Source organism: Podarcis filfolensis (assembly GCF_964270895.1).
Source record: "Podarcis filfolensis genome assembly, chromosome: 8".
NCBI classification, from domain to species: Eukaryota; Metazoa; Chordata; class Lepidosauria; order Squamata; family Lacertidae; genus Podarcis; species Podarcis filfolensis.
This window is the reverse complement of record NC_139611.1, coordinates 79,865,353-79,886,789: the sequence shown is the minus strand read 5'-3', so window position 1 is coordinate 79,886,789 and position 21,437 is coordinate 79,865,353. Positions and strand designations below refer to the sequence as shown.

The 21,437-nt window shown below is 43.2% G+C and overlaps 1 protein-coding gene across 3 annotated transcripts in view; it reads right to left on the bottom strand.

The window, feature by feature from the left end:
• Positions 1-428: 428 nt before the first annotated feature.
• The window catches only part of CD79A (CD79a molecule), a 37,475-nt gene continuing 16,466 nt past the window's right edge, over positions 429-21,437 (bottom strand). For 2 of the 3 annotated variants that reach the window (XM_083627890.1, XM_083627888.1), the window contains exons 2-5: positions 13,446-13,913; positions 6,793-6,911; positions 3,740-3,808; positions 429-2,057 (exon numbers count right to left, since the gene is read on the bottom strand). In XM_083627890.1, coding sequence (XP_083484016.1) covers positions 1,935-2,057; positions 3,740-3,808; positions 6,793-6,911; positions 13,446-13,913 — 779 coding nt within the window. In that variant the 3' untranslated portion in view covers positions 429-1,934. The remainder of the gene's footprint in view (positions 2,058-3,739; positions 3,809-6,792; positions 6,912-13,445; positions 13,914-21,437) is intronic. The other variant, XM_083627889.1, reaches the window with a different exon arrangement.

Here is a 21,437-nt window from a genome sequence, read left to right as displayed (position 1 = left end):
GTAGTGTGATAATGTGTACTATATTGCATCTGATCAGACAAGCATCAAGACAGACCTGACTTTCTTGTACTGCTCGGTATTACAAAAGCACTGATTCAAACTAACCCTGTTATCATGAGGCTAGGGTTAGAAATAAGTTGTTCTCCTAAGTGAATAATAGAATATATCACTTTGATGTTGTTTTGAATATAAAGCAAGCAGTGGCGTAGCGTGGGTTGTCAGCACCCGGGGCAAGGCAAGTAATTTGGGCCCCCAACCCGTGGATTTGCGCCCCCTAACCCGTGGATTTGCGCCCCCTAACCCGTGGATTTGCCCTAACCCCAGATGTTGCGCCCGGTGCGGCCGGCACCCCCTGCACCCCCCACGCTACGCCACTGAAAGCAAGTAGGACATTTTCTAAATAAATGAAACATGTTGTTTCAAAACAATCTCATTTCATAATAGTGAAACATTTATTTTATTAACATCCCAGATGACAAAACATGAAAAAATAAGGAAATTTAGTCTGTCATTAAATCAAAATAGGATTACAAACCGTCTCCCATGCTAGGGCTTGGATCAAGAGTATTATTGGGGTCAACTATCAATTTCCCTGGGCACTGCTTCGACTCACCCACCTTTGGCAATCTTCTGTAATGCACAACCAGAGCTTTGTATGCCATGGTAAGAAGAGAGGGTCAGCCTATTACTTTAGGGAAATAACCAAACACTGTGAAATGTCTGGGGTTTTTTTTCATTGTTTCCATGAAAACTTAAAACTCATTGGTTCTTCTAATGGAGAGATACTCAACATAGTGTCCTCCATATGTTTTTGGACTAGAACTCTCATCAATCTTGCTAACAAAGACAAAAGTAGGGGATAATGGCAGTTATAGGCCAAAACATCTGGAGAGTATCGCATTGGTTAACCCTATTACTTTTAGCCACAAGTCAGGCTCGTCTCATTAGCTCTCTCCAGCTTTCCTTTGGTATTTGAAGAAAGCTGGGGAGGTTCATAGTGCAATCTATCAAAAAAATTAAAATCCTACAATATTAACAATGTTACAACTTTTTCCTATACAAGAGTGGGAAAGCATACAAGTAGCAGATCAAAGATGAAGACAAATATAATATTGAAACAAAAGTTGCATAGGTTTTTCACCCATGATATGATTTCAGCCTTTTCCTGGCTTCTACCAAAGCAAATGTTGGATAAGCTCTGTTTTTTATCCTATCTTGTGATTGAGGCAGTCTATGTACTATTTCTTTCTTGTTCATGTGTGTCTTGAAGCATTGTCCAATCAGCACCATATATAGCTGGATTTTGCTGCAAACCTATAGCCCAATTTCCTTCAGCATTCAACAATGGGGGGGAAATATACATTTGAACTGAACACAGTGAGCACGCTTCCAAATCAGCTGCACTATAAATAGGTCTCTCTTAAACCCCAATTTCAGAAAGGGAAGTAGGAGCAGGCACACATTCTAAATGAATTAATCCTATAAACTCAGTTGTGCACCATTTGGTGAATATCACTGACGTGTTCTTTACATCTTGGAACAAATTTTCCTAGAAAAAGGGAGGGAAGCATCTCTTCCCAACAAGACCAAGAATGGAAAAGTGACTAGGAAGATGTCAAGTGAAGATAAAGTTAGTACTTGTCAGAATATTTTGTCAGGAAAACGAAAATGCCAGGAAACCTGTGTTGTTTACCCTCCTGCCAAAACCAGAACTTTCACAAAGCAGAATCAATAAGTTCTTCTCAGCCTTCTTATTGTAAACCTGACATAGTTATACAAGTGTGAATATCCTGGAGACAGGAGAATATAGAATCCTTCCACCCCTGCCCTCAATTCTCCTCAGCAGGATGAAGTGAGGGAGAATATTCAGGATTCAAAATGGGCTGTTTATACTGTGTGCCTGGAAAGTGAATGCAAAGCAAAGTCCTTTTCTATCACGGTTTCTCTGGCTTCTCCAGCTGCAGATCAATCACTTTCACGTTCCCTATGTCCTGGTAGGTGGCCTGCAGCCCCCGTGAAATGTCCTCATACATGGAACAGTCATCCAGATTCAGTCCCTAGGAAGGGAAAACAAAAAAAAGGTCAATTTCTGAAAGATAAGTCTATAAGCATAAATACTAATACACTATTATTCTGAAGATGCATTGAGTTTTAGGGAGATAGCCAAGGTTAGTCTTATTCAGAGCAGAACCAGAAAGATAAGTCTATAAGCATAAATACTAATACACTATTATTCTGAAGATGCATTGAGTTTTAGGGTGATAGCCAAGGTTAGTCTTATTCAGAGCAGACCCGTTAAAAACAATGGACATTACAAATTTCGGTGCATTCATTTCAAAGGGTCTGCTCTGTGGGATGTGACATCACTGTAGCAGTCAAATACAACATTTCCAGTTTGCCCAGAGTGGACTCACGGGGATGATGTTCCAGCCAGGAGGACTTCCTGTCACTAGGTATAACTTGATACAACCCTTTGGCTGCAACCCTAAACAAGTTTATTAGGAAGTAAATCCCACTAAGTAGCATATTGAGATTGAACTGAAGGGGGAGACGGCGCTCTTCTTTTTCCACAGGCCTCACCACAGGAAATGAAGATTGGGTCTGGTTTTTTTAGGATAATGGCAAAACATACTTTCACAGTAACGTAATGAACTCATCTTGAGCAACAGGAAAATGTACATAAGCATATAAAATACATAAAAATAAAAATAACAAATAGCAAAGCTGTTGACTACTTTCCTTCCTACTGGAATTAAAGCGTTCTCATTTTTTAATTCACCGATCTTTGGAAGGGATCCTCACTCCTAAATCTGTAGGCAGTGCCTATACTTTGGAACTCCCTGCCTATTGAGATCAAGCGCATGACTTCCCTGTACTCTTTTCAGCATCTGCTAAAAACATTCCTCTTTAGACAAGTCTGCCCAGAAGCTTAGAACTTTGAGGTGATTTACGGTAAATCTGTTTTAGCATTTTAACTTTTGTATGCTTTAAAGCAGGCTTCCGCAAACTCGACCCTCCAGATGTTTTGAGACTACAATTCCCACCATCCCTGACCACTGGTCCTGCTAGCTAGGGATCATGGGAGTTGTAGGCCAAAAAACATCTGGAGGGCTGAGTTTGAGGAAGCCTGCTTTAAAGTCAGGTTGTAATTTTTCCCCGTGATTTCACTGTTTTATCTCTTTGTAAACCGCTTTGAGGTTTTGTTTTGTTTTTACAATCAAGCGGTGTATAAATTTTATGAAATAAAAAAAATATATACAGTGGTACCTCTGGTTGCGAACGGGATCCATTCCAGAGGCCCGTTTGCAACATGAGCAGAACACAACCCGCGCCTGCGTGGGTCGTGATTCGCTGCTTTTGCGCATGCGCGTGACATCGTTTTGCACGTCTGTGCATGTGGCGAAACCCAGAAGTAACCCTTTCCGGTACTTCCGGGTTGCCGCAGGACGCAACCTGAAAACGCGCAACCTGAAGCAAACGTAACATGAGGTATGACTGTATTATGCATGAATATGTTTCTTTGCCTGGTGTTAAATTATGCTGCTGCACAATACTGGCTGGGCTTCCTTTTTCCAGTATCATATGAATACACCATGGTGTCCGTCTCCTTCAGCTTTGGAATTTTCCCACATTCTGCTGTACAGAAGCATGGGCATAGCCAGGATTTTTCTTAACATTTTTATTTATGGGGGAGGGGCAGCTGCCAATCCCTTCCCCATGCCCAGTCTCCTGGAATTACCTCATATATGTTCTCCTCTTCATAAGCCTTCTTCTTGGCTTGTAAAAGGCGCTCATTTTCCCATCTCTTCTGCAAAAAAAGAGAAGCAAAACACTATGAAAACAAGTGTGGTACATCAGGGTAGGCATCACTGGGCCTGCCAAAGCGTGCAGCCCAGTAGTGAGCCCAATGCTATTCTCTGGAGCTGCTCCTCAGTGATGCTGTCTGCTCACCTGCCCTAATGGAGACATAGTCTCTATGTGCTTTTCCTCCAAGTGGCTGGGCTTCCTGGACTCCACCAAATTGGAGATGGTTCACTGCTTAGCTGCATCAGTTTTCGGTGCATTTTACATGCTTTTAGGCCACAAACTCAGGCCACACACACACACCACACATTTAAAGCACTCTTCTGTCACTTTAACAGCCATGGCTTCTCCCAAAGACTCATGGGAACTGTAGTTAGGGGTGCCAGGGGTTGTTAGGAGACCCCTCACAGAGCTGCAATTCCCAACACTCTTAACAAACTACAGGTCCCGGGATTCTTTGAGGGAAGCCATGACTGTTATAATGGTACAATAATGGCTTTATTTTTTTAAGTATGTTGTGGATGTAACCTTAAACCAGTTTAACTGTCCTTCCCCCATTCAGAGTTGGGATTCTCTGAGGAAGTGAGAGGTGAGTTATAGCGAATTGTTGATTACCACTTCTTGCTAAATGACAATTACCAGTATTGAGAGGCTCATAATCTTGGTAGCCATTTACTGCTTAGATTTCATAGGTTCTCAATACGTTGGTCACAGTTAATGGTAACTAACGAGTTGATCACAGAAGCGCATAACAATTAAATCAATTTTAGTTTAAGGGCCATTTCATACAAACAAAAACTGGTCCTCAGCTGATCAGCACATGATAAAACTGAACACATGTTACGACATTCTGTCTGGCCATATGGAAAAGTAGTTGCATGAACTTTCTGTCATGCATGATTGGGGTGCATAGGTGAAAACCTACATCCTGGATCGAGGCGGGTCAGGGCTGCTGATTCTTCTAGACCTGTCAGCAGCCTTCGACATGGTCGATCACGAACTCCTAGACCACCGCCTTGCCGACGTGGGGATCCAGGGCACAGTCCTCCAATGGCTGCGCTCGTTTCTCTCTGGTCGGGGACAGAGGGTGGCGCTTGGGGGGGAATTGTCATCGCGCCACTCCTTGGTGTGTGGAGTGCCTCAGGGTGCGATTCTCTCCCCGATGCTTTTTAACATCTTTATGCGCCCCCTCGCCCAGCTTGTTCGGAGTTTTGGGCTGGGTTGCCATCAGTATGCCGATGACACCCAACTCTATCTGTTGATGGATGGCCACCCTGACTCGGCCCCAGACACACTGACCAGATGCCTGGAGGCTGTGGCTGGTTGGTTACGTGGGAGCCGGTTGAAGTTAAATCCTTCGAAGACAGAGGTCCTCTGGCTGGGACGGGACGATATGGGATTGAGGGGGCAACTCCCATCTCTTGCGGGGGTGCAGTTAGTGCCAGCACCGTCCGTTAAGAGTTTGGGTGTAATCTTCGATACCTCCCTCTCTATGGAGGCGCAGATTACAGCTATAACAAAGGCGGCATTTTTTCATCTCCGCCAAGCTAAGCAGTTGGCCCCTTACCTCTCTCGCCCTGACCTAGCCACTGTGATCCATGCGACGGTCTCCTCCAGACTGGATTATTGTAACTCGCTCTACGTGGGGCTGCCCTTGAGACTGACCCAGAAACTCCAGCGGGTGCAGAATGCCGCGGCGAGACTCCTTATGGGGTCTTCGCTGCGAGACCACATTCATCCGGTGCTATATCAGCTGCACTGGCTCCCGGTGGAGTACAGGATCAGGTTTAAGGTGCTGGTTTTAACCTTTAAAGCCCTATACGGCCTAGGACCCTCGTACCTACGGGACCGCCTCTCCTGGTATGCCCCACAAAGAAACCTACGGTCTGCAAATAAAAACATCCTGAAGGTCCCAGGCCTCAGAGAGGTTAGGCTGGCCTCAACTAGAGCCAGGGCCTTCTCGGCTGCGGCTCCAATCTGGTGGAACGCTCTGTCACAAGAGACTAGGGCCCTGCGGGACCTGACATCTTTCCGCAGGGCCTGCAAGACAGAGTTGTTCCACCAGGCCTTTGGTCAGGGCGCAGCCTGACTCCCTCCTCTGGCAACCTGCACAGAGTTTTGCTTAATGGTTGCCATCAACTTGATTTTAATTAATTTTTATAATGAAATATTTTAGAATGTTGGTTTATTTGATTGTTTGATTATTTGACTGTTGTTAGCCGCCCTGAGCCCGGCTTCGGCTGGGGAGGGCGGGATATAAATAAAATTTATTATTATTATTATTATTATTATTATTATTATTATTATTATTATTATTATCATCCTGGGTAGCTGTGTGTGACAGAGAAATAAAGAGGCCAATTCACCAAATGCCCAGCTGTAATTCAGACAGCATTTGTAGATGGACAATTCTAGCTTATGTGAACTAGTCTTCAGTTAGCTGTATAGATAAAACAACACGTCTCAGATAAGTACCAGGGGCCAGGACATGGTCTAAAGGTGCATGACACAGCCATCTTGTTCTTGTCAGTCCCTGGATGGGAACCTACCTGAGATCCCTCTGTGTGCTTCCTTAAGTTTCATGACAGCGGAGAAGTGGGATATCGATGTGATAAACATGTCACACAAGCCTTTTACTAAAGGAACACAGCAAAAAGCATTTTGTATTTCAGAGCCATCCACTTATTGTTCTCAGACAATACCCTTGGTACTTTGCTATAACTGACCCATGTGATTCCAGTGAACTGCCATTTGGGGGGAAACTCTTGTATCAGGCGATGATCTAGATGCTGTGCCTGTTGCTGGTGTACATGCTGATAAAAGGACAGTTTGCCTCTTTGGGGTAACAATCTACTCTTTAAAAATAGAAAAAAAGCAGAACAAGATCTGGTGACTGGAAACTGTAGGCTGACAGATTCATTATACACCATGCTCTCCCTGTCTGTCACCATGCGTACAAAGAATAGTCAGAGGGAAATAACAGCTCACCCTGAAGAGCAAAAAAAGACCAGGACCAATGGCACAGATGAGTAGCAGGAAACCCTCAGCTGTGATGATCTTATTTTTGACGCCTTCTGTCATTTTCAGGAAAGAGGCTGGTCGAGGCCCTAGAAGACAGCAAGCAGGAGAGTGTTTGATCCAGAAACCCCACAGCATCCCTAACTATTTTATCACTCTCTTGCTATCCCAGGTAAAAGTACAAGTATGCAAAGAAAAATATGCACCCCAGGTATTATTGCATTAAGTGTCTTTGTTTGTATTGATTTACTCTGCCTGCCCTGCCATGGGTGGTGCTGTGGGTTAAACCACAGAGCCTAGAGCTTCCCGATCAGAAGGTCGGCGGTTCGAATCCCTGCAACAGGGTGAGCTCCCGTTGCTCGGTCCCTGCTCCTGCCAACCTAGCAGTTCGAAAGCACGAAGTGCAAGTAGATAAATAGGTACCGCTCCGGTGGAAAGGTAAATGGCATTTCTGTACGCTGCTCTGGTTCGCCAGTAGTGGCTTCGTCATGCTGGCCACATGACCCAGAAGCTGTATGCCGGCTCCCTCGGCCAATAAAGCGAGATGAGCGCCGCAACCCGAGAGTCGGCCACGACTGGACCTAGTGGTCAGGGGTCCCTTTACCTTTACCTTACCTTACTCTGCCTGCCCTGCCATCTCTGCCACTGGCAGAGAAGCGGCACTGGCACTGATTTTGGGCAAGTACTTGCTATGAAATTGGCACTGATGCCAGCACTGCTTCTCCACAATGGTTCTGTTTGTACATTGCAGTGCCAAACCTACTCTCCGGATTTCTCCTTAAGATAAAATTTTTGGTGGCGGCTTCTGTGCCTCTTCACACATTCTGCAGAAAACGTTTCCCCATTTTGAACCTTCAGGTTAAATGTTGTGTTGTGCGGGCTGATAATACGTCATTTCACAGGCCAGTGGCAATTTCAGAAAGGAAATGAAAGTTCTTATTGACAAAACAAGGTTGTGGAGCATATTTACAAAAACCCTGATTAAGATACTGTCTGGCAGAAGTATGAATTCTGCTCTGACTTATAACTCCCTGGGTGTTTGGGAGCAACCCTAGTTGTAACACCTAGTTTACTTCTCAATGAAACCTACCTAACAAAGTTGTTGTAATGATAAAATGTGGTTGGGAATAATAATAATAATATTTTTTATTTATACCCCACCCTCCCCAGCCAAGGCCGGGCTCAGGGCGGCTAACAAGCAATAATAAAAACAAGTTGAATGAATACAACTTAAAAACAAGAGTAAAATACAACATTAAAATATTGAAACATTAAAATATTAAAATGCAGCCTCATCACAGGAGGAGAAAGGAAAAAGAAAAAAGAAAGAGGGGGAGGGGGAGGGAAGGGAATCAAATTGGCAGGAAGATAAACAATATCAATATTCTCATAACCCAGAACTCACCTGTATCAGTCCCTATTCCCTCTGAGCTTCTGCCTGGCACTACTCTAGCTACACTCCCATCTCTCTGGAAGAACCATTAACTTTAAGAATTCAATGCAGGAATCCTGTACAGATATTACCAGCCTGGCTTAGGTCTCTAGAAAATCCCCAGTCTGAAAAACGAAGCTGCTTCACTATAACCCATGAGTGCAGCTACTCAGAGCACACCCACGGAAATTAATGGGGATGACTAACTTAGGTCCATTAATTTAATTGAGACTATTCTGTGTAGAACTTAGTTAAATACAACTCCACGTTCTTTTCCTTCTACATCTGGCACCAGGTATATATCTATTTAACCAAGTGGTAACTTTGCAAGTGGTTAACTTGTATTCCCCCTGCCAAGTGATGAGGAAAATCCAAGCATACCTAAGCAGGGAAATAATCATATTGTCTTCACTAGGCTACAGCAGAGAGTGGAAGAGGAAAAATGCACCTCTCTGAATTCTGCAATGTCGTTTTCCAGCCAAGCAATGTTTTAAAAATGCATCTACTAAGATAACGTGCACATAAGAATGCTTGTATAATGACAAAGATGCCGTATACCCCGGAAAATTACTTTGCAAAAATGGGAAAACTGCACGTAAAAATGTGTATATTGGAAGAAAATTGTACCAAAACGCTGGTGAAATTCATTGAGGCCTTTTTCTAAAATGTGGAAATGTAGAGGGCAGGACTTAAAGACTAGAAAAAATAAGAAACTGAAACTTATATTGGCCCGTGCCTAGTGTTGAGAAGCTATCAAGTGTCACCTGGCAGCAGCTGTTTAATCAGAAGGTGGAAGAGAAGAAACTCCATCAACACAGCTGAGAGACTGGCATTTCTTGGTTTCTCCTCTCTTTGAAGTTTTCTACCACAGCAGGAACTAAGAACTCCTGTCTTGAGTACAGTGCCGTAGCGTGGGGGGTGCAGGGGGGGCCAGCCGCACCGGGCGCAACATCTGGGGTTAGGGCAAATCCACGGGTTAGGGGGCGCAAATCCATGGGTTAGGGGGCGCAAATCCACGGGTTAGGGGGCACAAATTACTTGCCTTGCCCCGGGTGCTGACAACCCACGCTACGCCACTGCTTGAGTACTAGTTTCCTCCTCCTGCCTCATCCATTTATCTTTTGTGTCATCATTCTTGATGCCTCCCTTTCCATGGAGGCGCAGGTTGCAGCAACAGCCAAGGCGACATTTTCCCATCTTCGCCGTATCAAGCAGTTGGTCCCTTACCTTTCCCACCCTGTCCTGGCCACAGTGATCCATGCGACGGTCACCTCCAGGCTTGGCTACTGTAACTCACTCTACTCGGGGCTGCCCTTGAAACTGTCCCAGAAACTCCAGCGGGTACAGAATGCTGCAGCGAGGCTCCTCACGGGGTCTTTGCCATGGGAGCATATTCACCCAGTGCTTTTGAAGCTGCACTGGCTCCTGGTGGACTACAGGGTCAGGTTTAAGGTGCTGGTTTTGACCTTTAAAGCCCTATATGACCTAGGACCCTCGTACTTACGGGACCGCCTCTCCTGGTATGTCCCGCAGAGGACCCTAAGGTCCATGAATAATAATAGTTTAGAGGTCCCAGGCCCTAAGGAAGTTAGATTATCCTCCATCAGGGCCAGGGCCTTTTCAGTGATGGCTCCAACCTGGTGCAATGCTTTGTCCCATGAGACTAGAACCCTGCAGGACTTGATCTCCTTCTGCAGGGCCTGTAAGACAGAGCTATTCCACCTGGCCTTCAATTTGAATAAGCCTGATCCTCTATTCCCTTTTCTCTTCTATGAAGAAACCCTTTCTGGGACCCCACATTTAAATTTTTCCCTGGCCTCCTTGCTGGCCCTAGTAGGACCAACTTGGCCAGTTAGCCCTGGTGATCATTTGATGTCTACTGACAGGGTTTTTTTTTCCCCTTCCCAAAATGACCCGATTTTTTGAATTTTATTGATATTGATGCTGCATTTTTATGTTGTCTTTTATGCTGTTTTAAAGTCGCATTTTAATCAATGTTTTATATTTGCTATTCTCCGCCCTGAGCCCGGTTTTTAAACCGGGAAGTTGTTGTTGTTGTTGTTTAGTCGTTTAGTCGTGTCCGACTCTTCGTGACCCCATGGACCAGAGCACGCCAGGCACTTCTGTCTTCCACTGCCTCCCGCAGTTTGGTCAGACTCATGTTTGTAGCTTCAAAGACACTATCCAACCAAAACCGGGAAGGGCAGGGTGTAAATAAATTATTATTATTATTATTATTATTATTATTATTATTATTATATCTAAATTATAACCCTGAGGGCAGGAGCTGTCTTGTTTCTATTGCTCTGGAAGCCTTTTTCATCTGAATGCATGCACACATTGCACACCCAACATAGAAAATTACCACTTGATAAAATGATGACCAGCATTTAATCTGCCATCACTTACAGGGGAAAGGGGGATAACTCCCTAACATTGTAACAACCACAGCTTGTTGTTTTGCTGGCTCTAGACCACTGGTTTTCAACTGGTGGGTTGAGAAAAGATCAGAGATGGACCGTGGCAGCAACACCATACAAATAGATGGTAGAAAAATAAATAAATAAGAAATGGGTCCCCAAATGTCTGTTTGACTTAAAGGTAGGCCCTGAAGTCTGCTGCTCTACCAGGGTTTCCCAAACTTGGGTCTCCAGCTGCTGTTGGGCTACAACTCCCATCATCCCTATCTAGCAGGGCCAGTGGTCAGGGATGATGGGAATTGTAGTCCAAAAACAGCTGGAGACCCAAGTTTGGGAAACGCTGCTATAGACAATGGGGAACAGCTGCAGCTTAGTGTAGGACATCTGCCTCTCTGGCCTTTCCATGTAGGGCTGAGATAGATTTCCTCCCTAATTAAAACCCTGCAGTTGACTCTGCCAGTTTGCCAGCACCGTTGTCGTCCTCCTCTTCCACTTCAACCTGATTATGTCATTCTGGACTGTCTGATCTTAAGCTTCTGATATTTTCCAAATGGTGATTTGAAGGAAGGTGGTCAGGAAATGGCCAAATTCATCATCTCCTAACCAGCCCCCTTCTCTCCAACTCTCCCAAATCTAGGTGCTGAAGGATTTTTGAAGGACAGCATTAAGATGTGCAGCTATTGCACACAGCAAATTATAGTTTTCGCTAGTTCCTCAAGACTCTTATCAGCGAGACTTAAATTTTTCATTTTTAAAAAGACCACCCCACTAGTACTAATATTAATACCAATACTAATAATTTATGTATACCCCACCTTTTTCCCTGATGGGACTCAAGGTGCCCCTCAAAGAAATATCTCTCAACCCAAGGCTGCAATCTTACATAATTCAGAGGAAGCTCATTGAACACAGTGGTCCTTACGCCCAAGTCGCTATTCACAGGTTTCAATAGTAAGATTTGTTTTATTTATCTAGTTTCCATAATCCTATTATTTCACCATGGAGCTATGAGTTGAGTATGCAGGGGCTGTCTCTCATTTTATCCTCACATCTACAAGTTAGATTACACTGAAAATACAGAGACTTGCCAAAAGAAGTTATCACTCAGCAGAGTATTGAAACCCCAGTCCAAGTCTTGCATTGTCAATGGTTTTCCAAGTGTCAGGATTCAGAATCAGATATAAAACAACATTTCAAGGCCAATGTTGAAAATTAAACACAAAACAACAGTGAACATCCTGAGATATTTCTCATTTTCAGACTGCATTTATTTCAGATTTATAAGGAGATAAAAAAAAATTTCAAAGTAGCTCCTAGAAAAGTTTTAAAGTTTAGTCATCTTATACTCTCTTCTGATATGCATTGGCCAATTACAAATTATTTTTTCTAATGCAATTTTTTAAAAAAACAAACAAACCCCAAACTAACAGGCAAATGTAACTTCTGATGCAGCCTATGCAGTGGTACCTCAGGTTAAGTACTTAATTGGTTCCAGAAGTCCATTCTTAACCTGAAGCATTCTTAACCTGAAGCGGACTTTTCCATTGAAAGTAATGAAAAGTAGATTGATCCATTCCAGACGATGAAACCCCCCCCCCCAAAACAGCAATTTAACATGAATTTTACTGTCTAACTAGACCATTGATCCATAAAATGAAGACTTTAAAAGAATTTTTTGATTTCAATTTAAATAAGGAGAATGTCTTAAAGATCGTTTGGGATGCCAGCAAAGCTGTCCTTAGAGGATTTTTTATACAGTGGTACCTCAGGTTAAGTACTTAATTCGTTCTGGAGGTCCGTTCTTAACCTGAAACTGTTCTTAACCTGAAGCACCACTTTAACTAATGGGGCCTCCAGCTGCTGCTGCACCGCCACTGCACAATTTCTGTTCTCATCCTTAAGCAAAGTTCTTAACCTGAGGTAATATTTCTGGGTTAGTGGAGTCTGTAACCTGAAGCGTATGTAACCTGAAGCGTATGTAACCTGAGGTACCACTGTACACCCTTCCCTCAGCTTGCCTGCTGATCCCTTGACAGCGTGTGTGTGTGTGTGTGTGTGTGTGTGTAAAAATCCCATTGGCACCAATGGGCACTTTCCCCCTAAGTCTAATTGTTGCCCATTTTGGGTGGTGGTGGGGGAGCAATTTTAGTTAGGATCACAGAATACAGGGAGTTATCTCTGCTTTCTCCAACCACAGTTCCAATGAGAATTGCACCCCCCCCCAAGGCATGGGAATAAGCATTGTATGTGTGTCGGGGGGGTTCTCTCACTAACTACTAAGCCTAATTGCCACACAAGGAGAGGTGTGTGGGTATTTTTGGTCATGATTAAGTGTGCCATTGTTAAGTTGTGGGTGAACATATCAGACGACACAGCGATTCTTCAAACAGCTCTTGTTTATTCGCAGGCCAGAACAGAACTGACTGAAGGGTTCAGCCAACCTGCTTATATAGAGCTCCACTACAACTTTCTGTAACTATCCAATCACTGAACGTCACTTTCAATTCCTTATTTGCATATGTGGACGTGAGTGAAAACTATCTACAGTATCCCCCCGCTGGCCCAGGGTGAGAACTTCAGCACATAACAGCCATGACTAATAATAATAATAATAATAATAATAATAATAATAATTTATTATTTATACCCCGCCCATCTGGCTGAGTTTCCTCAGCCACTCTGGGCGGCTCCCAATCGAGTGTTAAAAACAATACAGCATACCCACAGACTTACCCACCCCAACCCTATGGATTCACAAGGTTCATACTCACTCCGGACCCAGAGGTACGTGCCACAAGACTGGCGTTGGCCGGCCGATGGAGCAGACACACAGCAATAGTACATGGCTGTGTCTTCCCTTTGGACTGAATGGAAGCTGAGCGTTGACAACCCTTGAGAAAGGTCTTCCGTGATCTTCCGGCTGTCAGTCTCATTGACAGCAAAGCTTTCACTGCAGTTGGAGGAGCAAGTCTTTTTCCAAATGACTTTGGCCCCTTTGGGGGCCTTGAACTTGCACTCTAGAGTGGCAGAAGACCCTTCGGTGGTTATATAAGAGGGGTGTCCAGGCTCCACCGTCATGGACACATAGCCCACTGGTGTAGGCAGGGGGGCTGTTTGGGGGCGTTTTTTCTCAGTCGTAGGAGACAGAGTGGCTTCTGTCGTTCCAGAGCTGCTGGCATTTAGTGTGTCTGATGGTGAAATGGACTTGTCAACTGTGGTCTGGTTCTCACAAGCATAACCTGGAGAAGGGAGAAGGGAGAAGAAGTTTTGATGTCTGCAAGCTGTAGAAAGAGCCATCTTCTTTTCTTTCTTTTTATGTGGAAATCTCCTTTTGTTTTATTTAGGGCAGTGGTTTTCAACCAGTGTGCTATGGTACCTTGGGCATAGCTGTCAACTTACAGATTTGAAAATAAGGGACCAGCAGCCAAAATAAGGGACCTGCAGCCTCACCTGTTCCAGGCACTCCAGTCTTCCTGCCCTCCTGCAGTCTGGTCAAACTCATGCTGGTAGCTTCGAGAACACTGTCTAACCAGAGGTTCAACTGAATAGAATCTGAATCACATGCACCACAAGGCCTATGCAGCCTCAACTTAAGATAGCTCCCCGGCCTGGCTTTGCACTGCAAAGTTTGCAGCAGCACGTGCAGCAAAATGGCGTCCAGCATTCAAAAAACCCCTCAGCTTGCATTAACTAGCCACACACAAGGCATGCAAGCTCCACCCCCCAGTCGTTCTTAGACTTCTTATTGGGTGAGCAACACAGCTAAGCAACACAGCTGGAGCCTCCCTCCTCCGTGGCCGGCAGGGAGAGGAGCTGCTTCCTTTGAAATTTAAGGGACATCATTTAAGGGACATTTTTTTTTTATTTTATTTTTTTCAATGCAAAATCATAACAAAAATTACAAACATTGAATCCAAAATAATACTATACAAACAAAAATCCCCGGAACGTATAGGAAAAAAAACAGAAAACAAAAGGAAAAAAAAAAACAAAAGTAACAAGACTAAACTAAACAAAAACGAAAAAGCACACATCTACAGAAAAAAAACCATATCATTACGTACATAAACACAAATTGACTTCCTTTCTTTGTTCTAAGACCTCAAAAAATTTACTCTTACTGTGTTGTTGTGTCTAATTAGATTACTTCCACCTTGGTACTTTTTTTTTTTTTTACACCATTTTTCTTTTCCTTTAACCCTGTAAAGCATCATTCATTACATACCAATATACTAACTCCAGAACAATGTTTTTTCATATACTCTTTAGCACAACCCCATTCTTTTAATAATTTCTGGTCCGATTGTCCCCTTATGTAAGCTGTGAGTCTTGCCAGATTTATGTATTCGCAAAATTTAATTTGCCAATCTTTCACTGATGGAGTTTTTCTACCTTTCCAGTTTTTAGCTATAAGCATCCTGGCAGCTGTTGTTGCATAAAGGAATACTTTCCTTTGATTTTCGGGGATATCATTTGTAATTAAACCTAAAAGGAATGCCTCCGGTTTTTTTCTGAAAGATATTTTAAACATCTTTTTGAGTTCTTCATAGATTTCATTCCAGAATTGTTTAATAGGTCGGCATTCCCACCACATGTGAAACATTGTTCCTATTTCTTTTTTACATCTCCAACAGGTATTCGATTTTAATTTGTAAATTTTAGCCATTTTTACCGGAGTTAGGTACCATTGGTACACCATTTTCATAAAATTTTCTCTTATTGTATAACATGCCGTGAATTTAATATCATATTTCCATAATTTCTCCCATTGGTCCAGCCGAATTACATATCCTATATCACATGCCCATTTAATCATAACTTCTTTTATTTCTTCATCCTTTAATTCCCATTCTAATAATAAATTGTACATTTTGGATATATATTTTTTTTGAGTTTTGTAATAATACTTTTTGTAATTTTGATTCTTCTTTTTCAAATCCTATTACTTTATCCTGGTTGAATATTTGTGCGATTTGGTGATATTGTAACCATGTGGTACAGTATTGGGTCACCTCATCGTATGGTCTTAGTTTTACTTGGCCCTGTTCTTCCTTTAGGAGCTGCTGGTATGTTGCCATTCTTCCTATAGTATTTATCTTTTTAACCGATATTACTTCTAGCGGTGAGACCCACCATGGGGTTTTTGGTTCTAACAACCTTCTATGTCTCATCCAGACCTTGTATAATGCATTTCTAATTACGTGGCTTAGAAATTCTTTATGGACTGCCACTTTGTTATAAATTAGATAGGCATGCCAACCATATCTGTTGTTCCATCCCTCCAAATCCAAAATGTCACTGTTATCCAATTTGATCCAATCCTTGATCCAAGTAAAGCATGCTGCATCGTAATATAGTCTCAGGTCTGGGAGTCCAAAACCTCCCCGCTCTTTTATGTCAGTTAATAATTTATGTTTGATCCGTGGCTTTTTGCCTTGCCATATGAACTTTGTTAGGTCCGTTTTCCATTTTTTAAAACAATCATCTTTACCTATTATGGGAATCATTTGAAAAAGGAACAGAAGTTTTGGTAAGATATTCATTTTAATAGCCGAGATTCTACCCCAGAGTGTTAATTTCAATCTTGTCCAAGTTTCCATTTCTCTTTTTGTTTCTTCCCAATTTTTTTTATAATTATCTTCGAACAAATTTATATTTTTCATTGTTATTTGTATACCTAAATATTTCACTTTTTTTACAATTTGTAATCCGATTTAAGGGACATCCATCAATAAGGGGCAGCAGCGGGACATGGCGCTGGAATAAGGGACTGTCCCTTCAAATAAGGGACACTTGACAGCTATGACCTTGGGTCAGGTGTGTCATGGGCAATGCTGGCTTCCATCCCCCTTCCTTCCTTCCTTCCTTCCCTCCCTCCCTCCCTCCCTCCCTCCCTCCCTCCCTCCCTCCCTCCTCTGAAATATTTTAGAAGTTTTAAAGGCCTGTGACATTTATCTTTTTAGAGTCTTTGCATAGCACCTAAAGGATGCCAGCATCGGTATCCACTGGAGAAGGAGTTCCACAAATGGGCTGTCGCTATCAAAAATGCTCTCACTCCATTTACTAATTTTTTTATTAAAATGTGTGTACTGGCCTTTCATCCACAGATCTCTGGGATCTCTTCTATGAAGACAGAAGAGCACAGATGAGGGTATACACAGATGTTGTTAACGTATGGGCAGATACTGAAGTCATAAGTCAAAAAGGATTTTATTAGGTGAGTAGCAGTGGCTTGAAATGAGTTTGCAAATAGAACGAAAGAAAGCTAGTTCCAACATTCCTTAAGCCGTAGGAGCCATATTCTCAGGACTACTTATTTAAAATACAACACAGTGGTGTATCTGGGAATTCAATCTCTCTTTCCAACATCTTTGAAGACTTAGCTACAAGCGGGGTTGGGAATATGTCAAGAGACCATCAGATCACCAAACATTTGTGTTACCCTCCTCCTGCCCCAAGACAGAGAGAAAATGAGAATGTGTGCACACACTTTACTTTTCCATGGGGCCTGGGTAAAGGTCTGATCTAGTAGAATTAAATTTGCTAATAATAATAATTTTCCCAGTAGTGATGTATGGAAGTGAGAGTGGACCGTAAAGAAGGCTGATCGCCGAAGAATTTATGCTTTTGAATTATGGTGCTGGAGGAGACTCTTGAGAGTCACATGGACTTCAAGAAGATCAAACCTATCCATTCTTAAGGAAATCAGCCCTGAGTACTCACTGGAAGGACAGATCCTGAAGCTGAGGCTCCAATACTTTGGCCACCTCATGAGAAGAGAAGACTCTCTGGAAAAGACCCTGATGTTGGGAAAGATGGAGGGCACAAGGAGAAGGGGATGACAGAGGACGAGATGGTTGGACAGTGTTCTCGAAGCTACCAGCATGAGTTTGACCTAACTGCGGGAGGCAGTGGAAGACAGAAGTACCTGGCATGCTCTGGTCCCTGGGGTCACAGAGAGTCGGATATGACTAAACGATTAAACAACAACAACAATAGTAGTAATAATATCTTACTTGTTGCTCCAGCCACTTTAGTTGTGGTACCCCACCCAACACTCCATTAAATTAAAGCTTACGATGCACAGTAAAAATCTCAGATCTGCTTGTTGTCACCATGAAAACATTGATCCTGATGAATCCTCTTTACTTTTACATAGGATGTCGACAAAACCACAAACCAATCATAGAATACATCTGTGGACACAGAGCTGACCTGGAACCAGGAGTGAAGGACCTTTTGGCCCACCAGATGCTTGTTGGACTCCAACTCCCATCAGCCCCTGCAAGAATGGCCAATGGGCAGGGATGATGGGAGTTGTGGTCTAGTGACAGCAGGGATGGCCAAAGGTTCCCCAGCCCTGACCTCGACAAATCAGTGTTTGGGCTCAAAGTAAGGCAGTTTCTAGCTGCTAGCTTCGAACAGTCTTGATTAAATGGTTGCATTTACATGCCCCCATAAGTCATGGTTTATTTTTATTGATTGATGGAGATGGATACCTCTCACTACAGAGGGCATTCCATAAATGGGGAACCACCACTGAAAAGATCCTGTCACAAGTTGATTGTGAACTAAAAGTGTGTTCAGGTAAATGCAGCCGTAGGACCAGAACTAAGAGACACACATCTTTCCAGCATATGTGGGGGGCTTGCAAAAAAAGAGTTCTGGTTTTGGACTGTGATCTTTTCAGAAATTACTAAAATGACTGGTCAGCAATCATTAGTCCTGTTAAACATGTTTCAGAACAATGAGGATTGTCACTTAAAACCTCGAATTGGCTATCTCCTTGCAGCTGCCCAGCCAGCTGTTGCTCAATATTGGAAGGACCTCCTAAAGGATGTCGTGTTAGCTAACTGGTGTAGGTAAGGTAAAGGTAAAGGACCCCTGGATGGTTAAGTCCAGTCAAGGGCGACTATGGGGTTGAGGTGCTCATCTTGCTTTCAGGCTGAGGGAGCCGGCGTTTGTCCACAGACAGCTTTCCGAGTCATGTGGCCAACATGACTAAACCACTTCTGGCGCAATGGAACACCGTGATGGAAACCAGAGCGCACGGAAACACCATTTACCTTCCCGCCGCAGCAGTACCTATTTATATACTTGCACTGGCGGGCTTTTGAACTGCTAAGTTGGCAGGAGCTGGGACAGAGCAACAGGAGCTCACTTTGTCCCGGGGATTCGAACTGCCAACCTTCTGATCAGCAAACCCAAGAGGCTCAGTTATAAGATGGTTTGGCCAGATGCTTTGGTGGAAAATTTGATTTAAAATCTATGTTTGGCTAAAGGAATGAAATTTAAAGATCCATTTGAGTCAGATTGACACTGTTTTGTTTCTTATGCAAGCAAAGATGGACTACAAAGACATATCCCAGCAGCATACAAAACTTTACGGTTGCTTTGAACATTGTGGGCTTGAATTTGGGTACTTCTTGATGGGTTGTACTGACCAGTTAATGTTTTTGTTTTGTTTTGTTTATATTACTTTAGACTCCGCTTGTCTCCTGTATGAGATGAGGAATGGATTGTTCTGTACAGTACTTTTAAAACAGTGTTAATAATAGGAAAAAGGAAAAAGGAAAAAGGAAAAAGAAAATAACTGCTAAGGGCTGGTTTCAGTGTATCTGAAGAAGTGTGCATGCACATGAAAGCTTATACCCAGAACAAACTTAGTTTGTCTCTAAGGTGCTACTGGAGATAGATAGATAGAAAGATAGAAAGATAGAAAGATAGAAAGATAGAAAGATAGAAAGATAGAAAGATAGATAGATGAAAGATAGATATTGTGTCAGATCAACACGGCTACCTACCTGATGCTAAGGGCTGTCATTGAATCATTATGAGTTTGTATAGAATTTGCTCATTTTTGCCTTATTTATATGGGATTGCATTTATGATTGTAATGTTTGCTAATTTTTAATTATTATCACTATCATCATCATCTTCATCATCATTATTATGAGCTGATTTGAGCTCAACATTGTTACCAGAAAAGCAGAATACACATATTAATACAATCTTTAATTTAATTGTGGTTACATGAAGGACACCATGTAAAATCTATTATAATTTTAGCAGATCAGACTTTTGCCCGGACATCGTGGAAAAGCAGAGAGTGGCCTGTCACTGACAGGAAAATGGCCCCTGTGTTTTTACAGAAGCCTACATATTTAGCAGGTGACCATTTTCCTGATGTGTCACCTGCTGAATTTCTGCATGGCATCCAAGCTTACTGGGTTTGTTAAGAACAAAAAGGGGGGGCAGCACTCAACCACCCACCCCCATTTTGAATTGCCGTTCCAGTAACAAGCTGTGTAATTTTCACTCCCCTGTTCCTTCCCTTTCACTGAACCACATCTCCACTTCACGATGACACCCCCTCCCCGGCCATCTCTCAAGGGTACCATGCTGGTTTTAGTTCCCTTTTCCTGCCCCTGTTGACAGGAAACAGAAGATAAGTTTTTTTTTAATTTTATTTTCAAAAAGGGAACTTTGCAGGTAAGTGGGCCTTGTAGGGTGGGGTGGAACCTTACATGACAGGCTCTTCCTCTCCTGGGGATCATTCTAAAATAGGCTGTGGTTACCTCTGGGTCTAGCAGAGTCTGACAAAAATGGGCAGGAGGTTTGTAGGACAGGTAAATATATAAAAAGCTGCTAGCCCGCGAAAAGGAGTTAGGAACATACACATATCCTCCAACATTTCCCTGATGAAAATAGGGAAAGCAGAGACATCACCTTGCCAACAAAGGTCCGTATAGTTAAAGCTCTGTGAACGGAACAGTGGGTCTCCTTTAAATAGCCATGGCTCCCACCCCAAGAATTCTGGGAGCTGTAGTTTGTTAAAGGTGCTGAGGGCTGTTAGGAAGACCCCCTCCCCCCATTCCACTCAGAGAGTTCCTAGCATGGTGTAACAATAAATCCCTCTTCATGGGAAATTTTGAGAATTGCAGGTCTGTAAGGGGAATGGTTGGTATAGTTAAAGCTATGGTTTTCCCAGTAGTGATGTGTGGAAGTGAGAGCTGGAACATAAAGAAGGCTGATCGCCGAAGAATTGATGCTTTTGAATTATGGTGCTGGAGGAGACTCTTGAGAGTCCCATGGACTGCAAGAAGACCAGACCTCTCCATTCTGAAGGAAATCAGCCCTGAGTGCTCACTGGAAGGACAGATTGTGAAGCTGAGGCTCAAATACTTTGGCCACCTCATGAGAAGAGAAGACTCCCTGGAAAAGACCCTGATGTTGGGAAAGATGGAGGGCACAAGGAGAAGGGGACGACAGAGGACGAGATGGTGGGACAGTGTTCTCGAAGCTAGAAGCATGAGTCTGACCAAACTGCGGGAGGCAGTGGAAGACAGGAGTGCCTGGCGTGCTCTGGTCCAGGGGGTCACAAAGAGTTGGACACGACTAAAGGACTAAACAACAACAACAAGGAAAAGCGGGGCATTCCAGGATCAAGTCAGAAAATGGGACGGCTTCTGTAAATCCAGGACTACCCCCTGGAAAATAGGAACAGTTGGAGGGTCTGTATACATTGAAAGCACTATTGTACCACAGTCATGGCTCCCCACAATGAATTCTGGGATCTGCAGTTTCTTAAGGGAGATGAGAATTGTTAGGAGGCCCCTAGTCCTCTCACAGAGCTACAGTTCTGAGAATTGTAGATCTGGGATGCGAATGGCACCCTTATCTCATGACAGCTCCCAGAATTCTTTGGGGGAAGCCATGACTATTTAAATTGGTATCACAGTGCTTTCAATGTCTGGTGTGAA